At 40.9% G+C, this 15994-nt stretch overlaps 1 protein-coding gene and 1 long non-coding RNA gene across 10 annotated transcripts in view; one reads left to right on the forward strand and one right to left on the reverse strand.

Moving 5' to 3' along the window:
- The window catches only part of LOC129484410 (uncharacterized), a 51702-nt gene extending 43325 nt beyond the window's left edge, over window positions 1-8377 (reverse strand). For 2 of the 6 annotated variants that reach the window (XR_010121528.1, XR_008658436.2), the window contains exon 1: window positions 7316-8377. This is a non-coding gene — a long non-coding RNA (uncharacterized lncRNA). Of the gene's footprint in view, window positions 1-4300; window positions 4420-7315 lie in introns of all 6 variants that reach the window. The other 4 variants (XR_008658437.2, XR_008658438.2, XR_010121527.1 and 1 more) reach the window with 4 other exon arrangements.
- A 62-nt stretch (window positions 8378-8439) lies between these two features.
- Window positions 8440-13696, forward strand: ZBED5 (zinc finger BED-type containing 5). Of its 4 annotated transcripts, none has more exons than XM_055282418.2 (3): window positions 8440-8638; window positions 10239-10352; window positions 11376-13696. In XM_055282418.2, exon 3 carries the CDS (start codon window positions 11548-11550, stop codon window positions 13627-13629), a length of 2082 nt encoding a protein of 693 aa, XP_055138393.1. In that variant the 5' UTR covers window positions 8440-8638; window positions 10239-10352; window positions 11376-11547; the 3' UTR covers window positions 13630-13696. The 4 variants fall into 4 exon arrangements, with proteins under 4 accessions (XP_055138393.1, XP_055138394.1, XP_063498063.1 ...); XM_055282419.2 differs by having other exon boundaries at window positions 11408-13696; XM_063641993.1 differs by having other exon boundaries at window positions 12435-13696.
- Window positions 13697-15994: the final 2298 nt, after the last annotated feature.

Genomic DNA, 15994 nt, shown 5'->3' on the forward strand with positions numbered 1-15994 from the left:
TAATTCCAAAATACAGACATAATAAATGACTTGCTCAGAGTCTCAAACAAGTCAGGAAATGATCCAGAGCCAGGATTCCACTCTCGTACAAATAAATATATATACTGGCTCTCAGCACAGTGCTATAAATAACCCCATCCGCTGGCATTTCAGTCTCTCCCCAAGTAATTGAGTGTTTAAATGACTTGTAAACCTTCACTTTGGCTTTAAAAATTGTCTATATCTAGCATTCTTTTTAAAGGGGTGGCTTTTAAAAGTTTAACATCAACCTTCCCCAGAAAGTTAAGGGAGTAAGATTAATTTTCACCTTCTATAAGAGGGCAACTCTGGAAGAACATACTATTTTTCCAAATGACAGTTCTGACTATATTATTTAGCCCAAGATCAATAACTTAGCAGAAGTACTCTGTAACTGCATTATCCCAATCCTGAAAACTTTCTTAAGAAAAGTATAACAGACACTGATCTGAATCAGGAAAACTGATCCAAGCACTGCCTATTCCAAAAACTGTATGTTGCATATAGTTTTGCATAAACCCATCAACTTCTCTAAACCTCAGATTCCTCATTCCTTGTAAATAGGGATGAGAATACCTCCCTGCTTAATTAAATAAGTTGTCTCAAGTTTCAAATGAGAGAGAGATTGTGAAGGTACTCTGTATAAGTTCCAGACAAATGATTATTAATGGACCAGGTGCAGTGGCTCACACCTGTAATCCCAGCACTTTGGGAGGCCAAGGTGAGCAGATCACTTGAGCTCAGGAGTTTGAGCCCAGCCTAGGCAACACGGTGAAACCCCATCTTTACCAAAAATACAAAAAAAAAAGCTGGGAATGGGGGTGGGCACCTGTAGTCCCAGCTACCAGGGAGGCTGAGGTGGGAGAATCACTGGAGCCCAGGAGGCAGAGGTGGCAGTGAGCCAAGGTTGTGCCACTGCACTTCAGCCTGGGCGACAGAGTGAGACCCCATCTCAAAAAAATTATTTTAATTAAATTATTATTATTTGAAACTTGGGTTCTCAATACAAGTAAACCTGTCCTTCTCCCCGAAAATACAAGAAAGTGTCTGATTTGTAATATTCAAGCCTCTCAATTTGGGGCCCAATAATTAGTTTATTTTCTAGACCAACAGTTTCAACTGCAGTGTCTAGAAAAGGAGTATATGACGTTTATTTGTGAGGTGTGTCATGATTTCATGATTTAAAGTAACAAAGTGATTAGCCTTTTATAAATCAAAGAGAATTACACTAGAGATGTTGCAATATCTGCCACAGTTCTTTTCTGAGTGAACTGCCCTCCTTCACCTTCTGCTGTACCTGCTGTACATACCAATCCTGCCTTTTTGTTTTTTTTGAGACGGAGTCTCGCTCTGTTGTCCAGGCTGGAGTGCAATGGTTCAATCTCAGCTCACTGCAACCTCTGCCTCCTGAGTTCAAGTGATTCACCTGCCTCAGCCTCCTGAGTAGCTAGGACTACGGGCGTGCATCACTACACCCAGCTAATTTTTGTATTTTTAGTAGAGACGGGGTTTCACTATGTTGGCCAGGCTGGTGTCAAACTCCTGACCTCAGGTGATCTGCCTGCCTCGGCCTCCCATAGTGCTGGGATTACAGGCATGAACCACTGTGCCTGGCCTTTTTTTTTTTTTTGAGACAGTCTCGCTCTGTCACCCAGGCTGGAGTGCAATAGTGTGATCTCAGCTCATTGCAACCTCCACTTCCTGGGTTCAAGCGATTCTCCTGCTTCAGCTTCCAGAGCAGCTGGGATTATAGGCTTGCACCCCATCATGCCCAATTAATTTTTGTATATTCCTGCTCTTTTTTTTAACCACAACCAGATCTGGATTAAAAGGTGAGCAGTTGGGGAGTTGCCCAAATCATGTATCTGAACGGGGCACTGAAATATCACTGGAATAATCAGTAACTATAGAGCCAATTAACATTTGCATAGGCAAATTCTTACACAAGTAGAGGAATATAGATTTTTTCCTGCTTCAGGGAAGTGGAAACTAAAAACAATAGTATTAATCTTTCAATCTAAATAACAGAGGGAGGCTGTCTAGAAGAAAATGATGTTTATTTGGGAATAAAGCATTCCAGTGGGAATATGTGTGCCATAGTAAACTACGTGCACATTCAGGGAGGTAAGGGAAGACAGGTTTTTAAAGGAAAAAATGTGGAGAATTATAATAATTATTTTGAGATAATTATCTTTGGCTACAAAGATCAGTAACAAGGGTGACACCAGTCCAAGATGGCACAGGGAGTTGCTGGGGAGATGTCCTTGAAGAAGTATTTTTTGTGTAAGATTTTGACAGCGTTTGTGCAAGGTCTTGGTTTTGCAGTGTTTTGTGACAGGTTTTGTTAGCAGGCATCTGTGCATGAGAATGCTCTCTTAATGGCCTTCCTGGGTTCTATTTGCCTGGGTTTTTTTTGTTTGTTTTTTGTTTTTCCACCACACTAGTGACTCTATCTTGATTCTGACAATTTTCACAAACCTAACAGTTATTGGATTTGTTTTTGTTGTTGTTTGAGACAGGGTCTTGCTATGTTACCCAGGTTGGTCTGGAACTCCTGAATGGCATAAAATGTTACAAGGGATTGCATCTGAAGAAGGAGCCAAGAAATGTTTTTTTGTTATTGTCTGTAATACTTTTAGTTCTACTTGAATTTTTAAACTCTATGCTTGCACTGCTTGGATAAAAATTAAAATTAAAACAAAACAACAAAAAGAATACCTCAAACTTGGGCCTTTAAGCCAGAACAAGTAAACTACACATCACAAGACCACTAGCTAACGAGAGGGAGCTCCAGACATTCCTGTCCATAGTTGCCTTACTTCCCACCTAGCACGGTCACTGTGTAACATTGAAAACAAATTTTAAAAGCAAAACCAGTTTTGGGTCCGTGTGGTGGCTCATGCCTGTAATCCCAGCACTTTGGGAGGCAGAGGCAGGCAGACTGCCTGAGCCCAGGAGTTTGAGAGCAGCCTGGGCAGCATAGCAAGACCCTGTCTCTATAAGAAGAAAAAAAGAAAAGCAAAACCAGTTTAATGAAAACCTTAAATGCCCAGTTAAAGAGTTGATCACCCCAACAATGGGAAAACTTTGAGTAAAAAAATGACTTTAGGCTGGGTACAGTAGCTCATACCTGTAATCCTAACACTTTGGGAGGCTGAGGCAGGAGGATCACTTGAGCCCAGTTCAAGACTACCCTGGGCAACATGACGAGACCTCATCTCTACAAAAAATATAAAAATTAGCCTGGTGTGGTGGTGCGTGCCTGTAGTCCTAGCTACTTGGGAGGCTGAGGTGGGAGGATCACCTGAACCCAGGAGGTTGAGGCTGCATTGAGCCATGATGGCACCACTGCACTCCAGCCTAAGCAACAGTGAAACCTCATCTCAAAAAAAAAAAGACTTTAATGTCTGTATTTTAGATAAAGTGCTTTTCTGTGTGCAGGATAAATTTGATAGAGATTGGCTGGTAGCTAAGAGATTGGTTAAGGAAATTGATAGTAAGCCTAGAGTGATGGCAGAAGAATTGGAGAGAAAAGTTAGTCTTAGAGATTAGAACAATGGAGGACTTTTTCTTGTTATTATTATTTTATGTATTATTTACGCATTTTTTTATTTTTATAGAGATGGGGTCTTGCTATGTTGCCCTTGTGTCGAACTCCTGGGCTCAGGCAATCCTCCTGCCTTGTCCTCCCAAAGTGCTAAGATTACAGGCATGGGCCAGCATGCCTGGCCAAGGACTTCTTGGTGGCTGATCAAATGTAAGGGGCAAGGAAAGGAAATTTAGTAGGTATCTCTCACTTTTCCATCTGCCCAGAATCCCTTCTTTTAGGCACTGCTCACTCACCTGCTCCATGAAATTCTGGTGGCACAGAAAACTCATGTCCTCAAAACTGAAGGAGACATGTCTCCCAAGTTGGCCATTCAGAGCACTCCTTGACTGGCCAGTGTATTTACTTCACAGATGTAACCCCAAAATGAATGAAAACTTTCTTCCAATGTAGTTGGGGGAACATGCTTTCTCTATAAGTTTTGGGATGTCAGAGGCCACCATACTGCCATGCAGATAGGGCCTATCAAGAGATAAAGAGTCAGACATGGCTGGGCCTGGTGGCTCACACCTGTAATCCCAACACTTTGGGAGGCTGAAGCAGGAGGATTGTTTGAGCTCAGGAGATTGACATAGGCCTGGGCAACATGGAGAAACTCCGTCTCTACAAAAAATACAAAAAAAAATTAGCCAGGCGTAGTATAGTATACGCCTGTATGTAGTGCACGCCTGGCACCTGTAGTCCCAGCTACTTGCGCAGGGCTGAGGTGGAGGATTGCTGGAGCCCAGGAGGTCAAGGCTGCAGTGAGCTGTGATGGCACCACTGCACTCCAGCCTGGATGACAAAGTGAGACCCTGTCTCAAAAAAAAAGAAAAAAGTTAATAATTGACATTAGTTTGTTTATTCATAGGCAAAATATATTGAAATTGTAAAATTGTATTTCACAAGCCTTTAAGCTGAATGTATAAATATTATGTCTATTTATAAATCTCATAATTTTTGTATAAAAACATGGACAATCACTTTCACTTATGCTCTGCTATGGTCTAATTTAACAGACTAAATATTCCTTAAATATTTAACATCATTTGCATAATCAACTAATCACATTTTCTTAGACATTTTAAACTACAATTACAAATGTAATATATCTAACATCTAGCCAGTGAAATTTTTATAAACACATAACTCTTGCAAATATAATACCAATAAACCAATCATACATGTGGTCATGAAATTCTCTTAAATGTTTTATATATCTCGAAGGCTGACAAAGCACACAACACCCCAATAATGATAACTTTCACAAAAATAATGAAACTATATTAATTTACCATCTTTATATTAAAGGTTCCAAATTGTGGCCAACATGAAGATGCGCCACTCAGACATTCCTTCAAGCAAGGACTCTGCCCTGCTTGGGACCTCAGCTGCAGTCATGCCCTTCCCAGGGCAGCCCACATCTAGTAACTGAGGGAGGATAGGAGGACTATAAAGTTAAGGGTGATACACTCTAACCTACAATACTGGCTACATAGTTTTCTGTCTCATCATCTGCTTCTGGAAAACCTAGTGCAACACAAATTAACTCATAAAACCAACGTGAACACAATTGTCATCTCAGATGTCCTACAGCAACTGAGGCTGCAAATTTGGGGTTTCAGTTACAATTCATGTTACTACTTCCAGCGATTATTTGACTTGAGCCACAGGTTAACAAACTGAGTCCTTTTTTTTCCCCAAGAACTGAGAGAAGTACTGAGTCCTTTTTAATGGTGAGGCTCAGCCTCCTTACCTAATACATTACCGTAATATTATTCACAATAGTTTTCTGCCTAATACAAATCAAGTATGCACATAAACACAGTTTGTAGTTCCCACAACCAGCATCACACCTAATCCAGGTTCTGCCACTAATTAGTTCTTGGAACTGGGGCAAGTTATTTACCTCTTTGTGCTTAATTTCCTTATCTGTAAAATAAGGTTAATCATCTGATAAAATTGTTGTGAACAGTAAAAGACTTAATACATTTACAAGTGTATAGGCCAGACCTGGTGGCTCATACTCGTAATCCCAGCAGTTTGGGAGGCCAAGGCAGGTGAATCATTTGAGCCTGGAAGTTTGAGATTAGCCTAGGTAACATGGCAAAACCCCATCGCTATAAAAAAATAAAAAAATTAGCCGGACATAGTGGCATGCACCTGTAGTCCCAGCTACTCAGGAGGCTGAGGTGGAAAGATCATTTGAGCCCGGGAGGCTGAGGTTGCATGGAGCCAAGATTGTGCCACTGCACTCCAGCCTGGGCAACAGAGTGAGACCCTGACTCAAAAAAACAAAAACAAAAACAAAAAAAGTGTATACAATAGCTCCCTGGCCTACATTATGTATTCAATAAATGCTAGCTATGTATTACTGGTTTGAGTTCCACATTGTCTGTATTTTTTCTTATCTGTCTCATCAATATTCTATAATAATTTGATAAAACGATTACAAAAAAAGTTAAGTTTCATGAACTTTAATTATGAGACACTTCAGATTTGGGGCCCTATAATCCATTCTCACACTGCTATAAAGAAATACCAAGACTGGGTACTTTATAAAGGAAAGAGATTTAATTGACTCAGCTGCTCATGGCTGGGCGGCCTCACAAAATTTTCCAATCATGGAGGAAGGGGAAGCAGGCACGTCTTATAGGGCAGGTCTTACATGGCTGCAGGTGAGAGACAGCATGTGAGACCGCAGGAAGAACTACCATTTATAAAACCATCAGATCGCGTGAGAATTCACTTACTGTCAGAACAGCATGGGAGAAACCGTCCTCATAATCCAATCACTTTAATCCCTCCATACGTGGGAATTAAAATTCAATATAAGATTTGGGTAGGGACACAGAGTCAAATCATATCAGGACCTAATTCCTAAACTTATTTAAACACTATTCTGCCTAACAGTTTAATATTTTGGGTTTTCCCTCTTCATGAAGATGTAAACTAGATGTGTAAAGATTGATGTTTCCTGTCCTATCGCAAGGACAGGAAAACCAAACACCACATGTTCTCACTCATAGGTGGGAATAGAACAATGAGAACACCTGGACACAGGGTGGGGAACATCATACACCAGGGCCTGTCGTGGGCTGGGGGGAGGAGGGAGGGATAGCACTAGGAGATATACCTAATGTAAATGACAACGAGTGCAGCACACCAACATGGCACATGTATACATATGTAACAAACCTGCACGTTGTGCACCCTAGAACTTAAAGTATAATAATAATAAATAAATAAAAAATAAAAAAAAGATTGGTTTCGGAGCACATATGTAAAAGGTTTTTCTAAAATATGAAACATGAAAATATATTATTCCAATATTATTCTGAAGCGAGACAACTCCTGCAATTACAAAATAAAATCCTTTGCTCTTCAAGCAAGACTGTACCCCCTTCCCAAAAACGATTTATGCATTTATGGTTAAAGTTCAAATGAAGCTGATTTAACAGAAATAATTTAAAAATAATAATGAGAATATATGGACAGCTTACTACAGGGTGAGATGATGTTGTAATTGACTTTAAAACATTTGGAACTAAATGTCAGTCCTAGGAAATTATGCACTCCTGTAAATTGTGTTATTAAGGGTTAGGTTTCTTTCAACACTTTACATATTTGATCAGAAGCATATTTAAGAAAAACGAAAGCTGCCCTTGCTTTTGACCCCAAGTTGGGAATTTTCCATCATTGGTGCAGTACCTGAAAATACGATCCAATCTTCATTTAGTCATTTGTACGGAGTCTGGAAAGGCTAAAACATCGCAAATAATAGGACCCACTCGTACTTTCCCTCCTTAAGAAGCGTATCTATTTCAAGGTGCCTATTTGGAAAAACAGACTCCAGGTCTCCACCACAGAACTTAACACAAAACCAAAGCACACAACCCGCAGCCTTTGGCTGTGGTGTTTTTGAAAACAAGGAAGGGCACAGAACCATGGCTTAAAATACCCGAAAGCTGCAGCCCACAAAAAAAGTATTTCAGGGCGGGTTGGCCGTTCCCTGCAGGCAACGCTCGGTGTAGGCGGCCGGGCGTTCCTGCGGGGAGGGCGCCACTGTGATGCAAAGACATCAAGCAGACTTTCAGCTTGCCCGTGGACGCTGCGGGGCCGCTTTCCCTATCCAGTCCTGTTCCGCTGCTCCCCAACCTACCCCGGGCCACCCAAGAGGTCTGGCGGGGTCTGCGCCGCATCAGCGCACGCTCGTCAGGCCTAGCCCTCCGCACAGCCAAGGCCGACCAGACCCCTAGACACTCCGTCGTCGGGTGTGGGGCGGAGAAGCAAAGGGCGAGTTTTCTTCCCAGATTCCAGTGGGAACCAAGAAAAGGAGTTGGCAGCTGTGTAAACTGGACCTGGGGTGCGGCCTCCGGGAACAAAAGAGGTGGCAAATGCACAGCAGCCGAGGTTCTTCGTGCTCCTTTGGGGCCACTACGAATCCCCGTGAATCACCCCAGTCCGGGCAGAGGGCCAGAAATGATGAAAATGCAGATTCATGGGTTCCACTCCAGCCCTACAAGATCACCAACCGTATCTGGCAGTACCCAGGAATCTGCATTCTCGACAAGCGTCCGCGCCGACGGGGCTAGTGAAGTTTGAGAACAATTGCTTCCTATCCAGCCGCTCGGCTATCACCAAGATAGAACGGCAGCTGCGGCTGCGGCTGCGGCTGCGGCTGGGCCGCGCCTCAACCGAGCTTGGTCCTTTCCTTTGGTTCCGCCCCGCTGCTCAGCGCGGATTGGTGATGGGACGCAAATCTGGCGCTGATTGGGCAGCAGCAGAGTCGCTCGTGAAGACTGTAGGGTTCGGGTGCTCTAGAGTGCTAAATTTATCTTCAGACCAGCGACCGCGCCAGCCGCGAATCGGATCTCTATGGAGATGGCCTAGGCGATATCCCTGAGCTGAGAGCATCACCCTGTCCCCGAATCCTTCTTTCCTCTCTGTTTTGTTTTTCATTCCCCTCCCTCTCTCCCCTCCCCCTCCAGTCCACGACGACTGGCTGTTGACCCTGTTCAGGCCTCGGTGAAGGTGAGGAGCAGAGCCGCCGCCGCGGCTAAGCGGTGCGCTCTGAAATGGCCGCTTGCTGGAACTGCCTAAAATGGCGGTCGCGGGCTCAGCTGGGGACCGCGGCGCTGCTGTGCAGCCCAGCTGCGGCGAAATCCGTTCTCTCCATCGCTGATGGAGATGAAATAGAGAGATGGTGTTGGGTGCTGAGACGTTTTCATGTGGTCGTTAGCGGAGGCGGTCGCCCGGGGACGCGAGAGAAGTCCTGAGGCGAGGGTGGGCTGCGACTCGTAGGGAGCCCCCCAGTTGTGGCAGTCTGTGGGCAGCGCGCACCTGTGACAGGGAGGAGCTGAGGGATAGTTGGCCCTGGCTGCACATCCAGGTGACCGTTTAAAAAAGCATTTAGGTGTTGGAAGGAGCATCCGTTCCCATGTTTTTGGCTGGCCTGCACTCAGATCCTGCCCTCCTGACCCTGAGGGTATTGTTCCCAGCCAGAACCGCCCGAAGATAGGGGAGAAAGGACTGATACTTGTCAGTTTAACCGGAAGGAGACTAAAGACGGAAGTTTTCCCTGCTCTTCAGGGAGTGGAAAGGAAACTTTACTCTCAAAGGAGTCCAGATTGTTTGTCCTCGAGAAATTCGGGGAAACACCTTTGAAGAGGTGGGGATGAGGACCTCCTTTCTGAAAACAAAAGCTTCCTACTCTTCTGTGTCCTCTGGCAACGAGAGGGATCCTAATCTTTTACGTGAACCAGCAGCTCCACAAAGTTCTCCGTTGCAAAATCCAGAAGGAGACTGTGGAAGGAGAATCTGCTTTTTTGCTCCCAATGAGAAGTAGGGCTTTATGCTGTTGCTAGTATGAGACCCTCGGCTTTCTGGCAGTTGTAACCCATTGTTCATCGGTTTCTCTGCATAGCCCAACTCCTAGTAACCAGATTTTTTAGTAGTTGAGGAATTAAAAGTATTCAGGAACACGTAAGTAATGGCTAGACACATGGGCTATGCAGTCAAACTTTTTGGGCTCTGAACTTGGTTTTTCACTTACAAGAGGTGTTAGCAAGATGTGTTAACCTCTGTCTGTTTATCTCTAAAGTGGGGTTATTAATCCTTGTCTCTTCATAGATGAGATAACCTGTATGAGGGATTTAGCAGTAATTGGCATACAGTAAACAATCATCAGTCATTAAACATTGTTTACCTGAGGAGATTGGTCACTGGGGGGGCTAAAAATGATTGTAGTGAAAGGACTGTTTCATGTAATAGTTCTATGTATAATTCCATTTTAGATTCAAGGCCTAGTTTTAGAGATGTTGATGAGGTTGTACTTTTAAAAATTAGGTTTAGTTTTAAGTTCTTGAAAGTCTGGTGGTGGTGTTGTTTTAACATGTTTCTATGAAGTCAGTAGGTGGGGGAACATCTCAAAGCACCTAAATTGCCAAGATATTGAACAGGTTGAAAATGTTAGAATTTTTACTGTGCTAGGCGTCTTCTCTTTCAGTCCAAGATCTGCATTGCAGTAAAGAATCATTTGCACTGCTTAGATCCAGAAAGAATAAACCCATTTTACGGGTTTATAGTTAGTTCTGCTTGTTACTGTGTCTAATTTTAATTTTTCTCATTCTAGGCTTTTGGTTACTCCCCTTCCCACCCCATCCTTTAATTTTATTCTTTTGAAGAGTGCATTTCAAGCTGCCAAGGTGGAGAGAGGGATTACAGAAAGGAGAACACCTTATTTCAGGTATCTTACCCTCTACCCCTTAATAGGAGAACCATTTTGACTCAAGATCTAACATGAGAATACAAAACTTACTCTATAGCCAGGTTATAAAGTTTAAATCAAAAGTAGCTATATTTGGACAGACATAATTTTATGCCTTAATTTATAGAGTTAATAGTATTCTTTAGCAATCCTTAGATTGCATTATCCTTTTAATTTTGATTTGTTTTATTATATGAGAAATAAACCTCTTAAATGAGAGTTTATATTTTTTTTTAGATCCTGGTTAAGTCTTCACCTGTTGTATAAATAGAATGCAGAGTAATCTATAAAAATACACATTACTTTCATTGAGTCTTAACTTGGATAATGTAAACATTTATATAACTTAAGTCCAGAGAAACAGTACCTAACTTTTGATATACAATTAATTCTTCATTGTTAACACATAGCATTTAGGATACAGTAGAATTATGTATCTCACAAAACTTGGAACTGTGTGTGTGTTTAATTCACTTCTTCAGAATTGTTGCTAGCCCTGAAGGGACTTCAGATATATAATAGTATCAACAACTAATACATCTAATGGCAGTAGGCATCGAAAGCTAAAAGAGATTTCACAATACTACATACCATGAGACAGGGCTGATAAATTATGGCCCATGCTCTCTGGTTTTGTACGTAAAGTTTTATTGGAACACACCCGTGCCCGTTCTTTCATGTATTGTCTATGGCTGCTGTCATGTTACAACTACAGAGTTGAGTAGTTGCAACAGAGACTATATGGCCCTTGACCAAAAAAAGCCTGCCAACCCCTGCCGTGGGACATATTCTTCAAGGTCCCTTTCTTAAAAATATGTATAACAATTCTTAATAATTTCTTGGCTCAGTGATTCCCAAATTATGTTTTATAGAATATTAATATTCTCTAAGTTAATAAATGTTTTGAGAAAAAGATTGATGCTAATATTAGTTTTTCTTTATGGTTGATTTTAATATGTTTATGTAAATATGAGATTAAGACTGCTAAACTCATTTCTATAGGTTTTATTTTTATGTGATAATCTACCTTTAAGAAAGGTGTACCATACCTGAGAGCACCAGGAAGTCGCATGAGAGATCACCTGATACATGAACGTATGATGTTCCATCTGCGCATTGATGAATAGGCAGCATTTACAAATTAACTGATGTGTTGCTGTATATCATCTCTTTGATGATTGCTCCTCTTCTTTGTATCCTGTCTTATAATTTCAACACATTTGCGATACTCAATGTCTATTCTAAATTAACCATGTTTTGTACCGCAAACTCATTGCCCATGGATCTGTTGCTGAAACAAGAAAGTCTTAAACAAGAAGTGGAATCTTTCTGTTATCAGATTGTGTCTGAATCAAATGATCAGAAGGTTGGAATATTACAAAGTGAAGATAAACAGTTGCAACCTTCAGTTTCTAAAAAACCAGAAGGTGAGCTTTCCAGGGTCAAATTTATATCCAATTCCAACAAAATAACATTTAGTAAAAAACCAAAAAGAAGAAAATACGATGAAAGTTATTTGTCTTTTGGATTTACTTACTTCGGAAATAGAGATGCACCTCATGCTCAGTGTGTATTATGTAAGAAAATTTTATCAAATAGCTCTTTAGCCCCTAGTAAGCTTCGAAGACATTTGGAAACTAAACATGCTGCATATAAAGACAAAGATATAAGCTTTTTCAAGCAACATCTCGATTCACCTGAAAATAATAAACCCCCAACACCTAAAATTGTGAATACAGATAACGAAAGTGCTACAGAAGCATCATACAATGTAAGTTACCATATAGCGCTGAGTGGAGAGGCTCATACTATTGGAGAATTGCTTATCAAACCTTGTGCAAAAGATGTAGTGATGCGGATGTTTGATGAACAATATAGTAAAAAAATAGATGCAGTACAGCTATCAAACAGTACTGTTGCACGTCGAATTAAGGATCTAGCTGCTGACATTGAAGAAGAGCTTGTTTGTAGACTGAAAATTTGTGATGGGTTTTCACTGCAACTAGATGAATCAGCTGATGTTTCAGGACTTGCTGTGCTGCTTGTGTTTGTTCGTTACAGGTTTAATAAGTCTATTGAGGAAGACCTACTCCTGTGTGAATCTTTGCAAAGTAATGCTACCGGTGAAGAAATATTCAACTGTATCAACAGTTTTATGCAGAAACATGAAATTGAATGGGAAAAATGTGTTGATGTTTGTAGTGATGCTTCTAGGGCAGTGGATGGGAAAATTGCTGAAGCTGTCACCTTAATAAAATATGTGGCTCCCGAAAGCACCAGTAGTCACTGCCTGTTATATAGACATGCACTAGCAGTTAAAATAATGCCTACATCTCTAAAAAATGTGCTAGACCAGGCAGTACAAATCATCAATTATATTAAAGCTCGACCACATCAATCCAGACTATTAAAAATTTTATGTGAGGAAATGGGTGCTCAGCACACAGCACTTCTTCTAAATACAGAGGTGAGGTGGCTTTCTCGAGGTAAAGTTCTTGTAAGACTTTTTGAACTTCGTCGTGAACTTTTGGTTTTCATGGATTCTGCTTTTCGACTATCTGATTGTTTAACAAATTCATCTTGGCTGCTAAGACTTGCATATCTTGCAGATATTTTTACTAAATTAAATGAAGTTAATTTGTCAATGCAAGGAAAAAATGTGACCGTTTTTACAGTATTTGATAAAATGTCGTCATTGTTAAGAAAATTGGAATTTTGGGCCTCATCTGTAGAAGAAGAAAACTTTGATTGTTTTCCTACACTCAGTGATTTTTTGACTGAAATTAATTCTACAGTTGATAAAGATATTTGCAGTGCCATTGTGCAGCACCTAAGGGGTTTGCGCTCTACTCTGTTAAAATACTTTCCTGTAACAAATGACAATAATGCTTGGGTTAGAAATCCATTTACAGTTACTGTTAAACCAGCTTCATTAGTAGCACGGGACTATGAGAGCCTGATTGATTTAACATCTGATTCTCAAGTGAAGCAAAATTTTAGTGAACTTTCACTAAATGATTTTTGGAGTAGCCTAATTCAGGAATACCCAAGCATTGCAAGGCGTGCAGTGCGTGTACTTCTTCCTTTTGCTACAATGCACCTGTGTGAAACGGGGTTTTCATATTACGCTGCAACAAAAACAAAATATAGGAAAAGACTTGATGCTGCACCTCATATGCGAATCCGACTTAGCAACATTACACCTAATATTAAGCGGATATGTGATAAAAAGACACAAAAACACTGTTCTCATTAAAATTGGAGGAGTTTGCATGTCTCATGATAACCAAATGTAAGATGAAAATAAAAGATGATTTACTTCATCTCTGGTATTTGGGGGTTTTAAATAAAATGATTCAAATTTTTTTTTACTATTTAGATTTTAAGAAAGCTAAAGAATCAAAAATTTTAAACATATTGTGTTATTATTGGTATTTCTTTACATTGTAATTTTAAAGAGTTCCATAATCATAACTGGGAAATAATGATCCACAAGATAAAGTCCCAGTCCCTTAACATATCTCTTCAGGATCTAATCCCTACCAATCTTTCCCTGTCTACCCTGCAGCTCTCCAATCCCATGGAATTTCTTGCCATTCCCTAAACATATCACACTGTTTTATCATTTCAGGTCTCAAAAAACGATTCTGTCCCCGTCTTACTTTCTGATAGGCTCCTATTTGCTTCAACACTTTGACTTGTGGGTACTTTCATTCTCTATATCTTCCTATTTTGATGCTGTTTCACACTTGTATTTAATGTTTGCGTCTGTCTCAACTGTGAACTCCTTGATGGTCTCATGGTTCCCAACGTTTTCAGACTAAGCTCTTAGAGAGTCTTATTGAGTCTTATCCAAATCTGTATCTCCATTATCTGGAAAAAGGCTTTACTAAATTAGATGCTCAGTAAAGGAAAAAAATATTGGTGAAAGTGAACCAACAAAAAATGGAATAGGGGATTTCCTACATTCATTGATTGGTATGGTAGCAGGTGTACACACTGCTACCCTTTGGGTTTTTTGGCTCACTTATTCTATTAACTAGAGTTCAATGTGACCATTATGCAGAAGTCATCGAGGAATGTCATAGTTTTATGATTCAGGCTGAACTATTGAGGGAGAGGGGATGAAGTGTGAAGAGCATTTTCAGATACTTTGTTTTTTTCTCAGTTCCTATATAGATTATTGTAAATTCCACATGCAGTATAAATTAATGAGACTTTGCTGTAGTCAGAGATGCTTAGACCAGAAATCAGTTTGTTCTTATAATATTGTAAAAAATTCCTGACTGAATTTCCTGTCTCTGGGCTACTCTTCCTACATCACGTCATGCAACACAGTTCACCAACTCAGTGTTAAATATTTATGTTACTCCTGTAGTCAAGAACTACTGTAGATAACCATTATTTAATCTCATTTATTGAAACTTCCATTTTAGGGAGTAGAGGTACCACCCTCCACCATTAAGGCAGAATGTGGTAAAATGACTAGGTTCAAGTACCTACTTTACTTTGTAATGTACAGTAATCTGAACTTGAACCTCAGTTGTTTCATCTATAAAATTACAATTACACCTCCTTTGAAGGGTTGTTATCAAGATTAAATGTGAATGTATAAATATAAAGCTCCTAACAGTAGATGATCAGGAATAGGTGTACAGCATATATTAGTTCTCTGCAATATCCAACCATGTTCCAGTTAAACTTGAATCTACACTTCACACTTCTAATCTGGATTTTTATTCTCTGGAGACTCAACAGTTTACCAGACTATGGCACATTTCCTGATCCAAGGCAACAAGATTACATACTTCTAGCCCAGGTTTTTCCCCCTTGTTGCCTTATTAAGCACTTATTTATCTGTGAGGAACTTTATTTTATTTATTTTTTGAGACAGTCTTGCTCTGTCACCCAGGCTGGATTACAGTGGCGCGATCTCGGCCCACTGCAACCTCTGCCTCCTGAGTTCAACCAGTTCTCATGCCTCAGCCTCCCAAGTAGCTGAGATTACAAGCGTGCACCACCACCCCCAGCTAATTTTGTTTGTTTGTGCTGGAGTAAAGTGGCGTGATCTCAGCTCACTGCAACCTCAGTCCCCCCCGCCGCCCACCCCCACCCCCCAGCGATTCTCCTGCCTCAGCCTGCTGAGTAGCTGGAATTACAGGCATGTGCCACCACACCCAGCTAATTTTTGTATTTTTAGAAGAGACGGGGTTTCTGCATCTTGGCCAGACTGGTCCCGAACTCTTGACCTCAGGTGATCCACCCACCTCGGCCTCCCAAAGTGCTAAGATTGCAGGCATGAGCCACCACAGCTGGCCTAATTTTTGCATTTTTAGTAGAGACGGGATTTCACCATGTTGGCCACGCTGATCTTGAACTCCTGACCTCAGGTGATCTGCCCACCTAGGCCTCCCAAAGTGCTGGGATTACTGGCATGAGCCACTGCACCCAGCCCGTCAGGCACTTTAATAGTTGCTTTGTATTTATCTATAATCTTTACAACAATCTTAGGGGATTCAGTCATTTTTGGACTTGACCTAGGTCATAGGTAATTAGCAGGATTTAGTTTAAAATAAGTCTTTCTCAAAGACAGTGCTTTTTCCCATCACTGCCGTCTGAAC

Source organism: Symphalangus syndactylus, chromosome 6 (assembly GCF_028878055.3).
Source record: "Symphalangus syndactylus isolate Jambi chromosome 6, NHGRI_mSymSyn1-v2.1_pri, whole genome shotgun sequence".
Taxonomy (NCBI): Eukaryota; Metazoa; Chordata; class Mammalia; order Primates; family Hylobatidae; genus Symphalangus; species Symphalangus syndactylus.

Bases quoted from the DNA above. Each gene is read 5' to 3' on its own strand.
- ZBED5 (XM_063641992.1), top strand. From the start codon at position 11,548: ATGATTGCTCCTCTTCTTTGTATCCTGTCTTATAATTTCAACACATTT.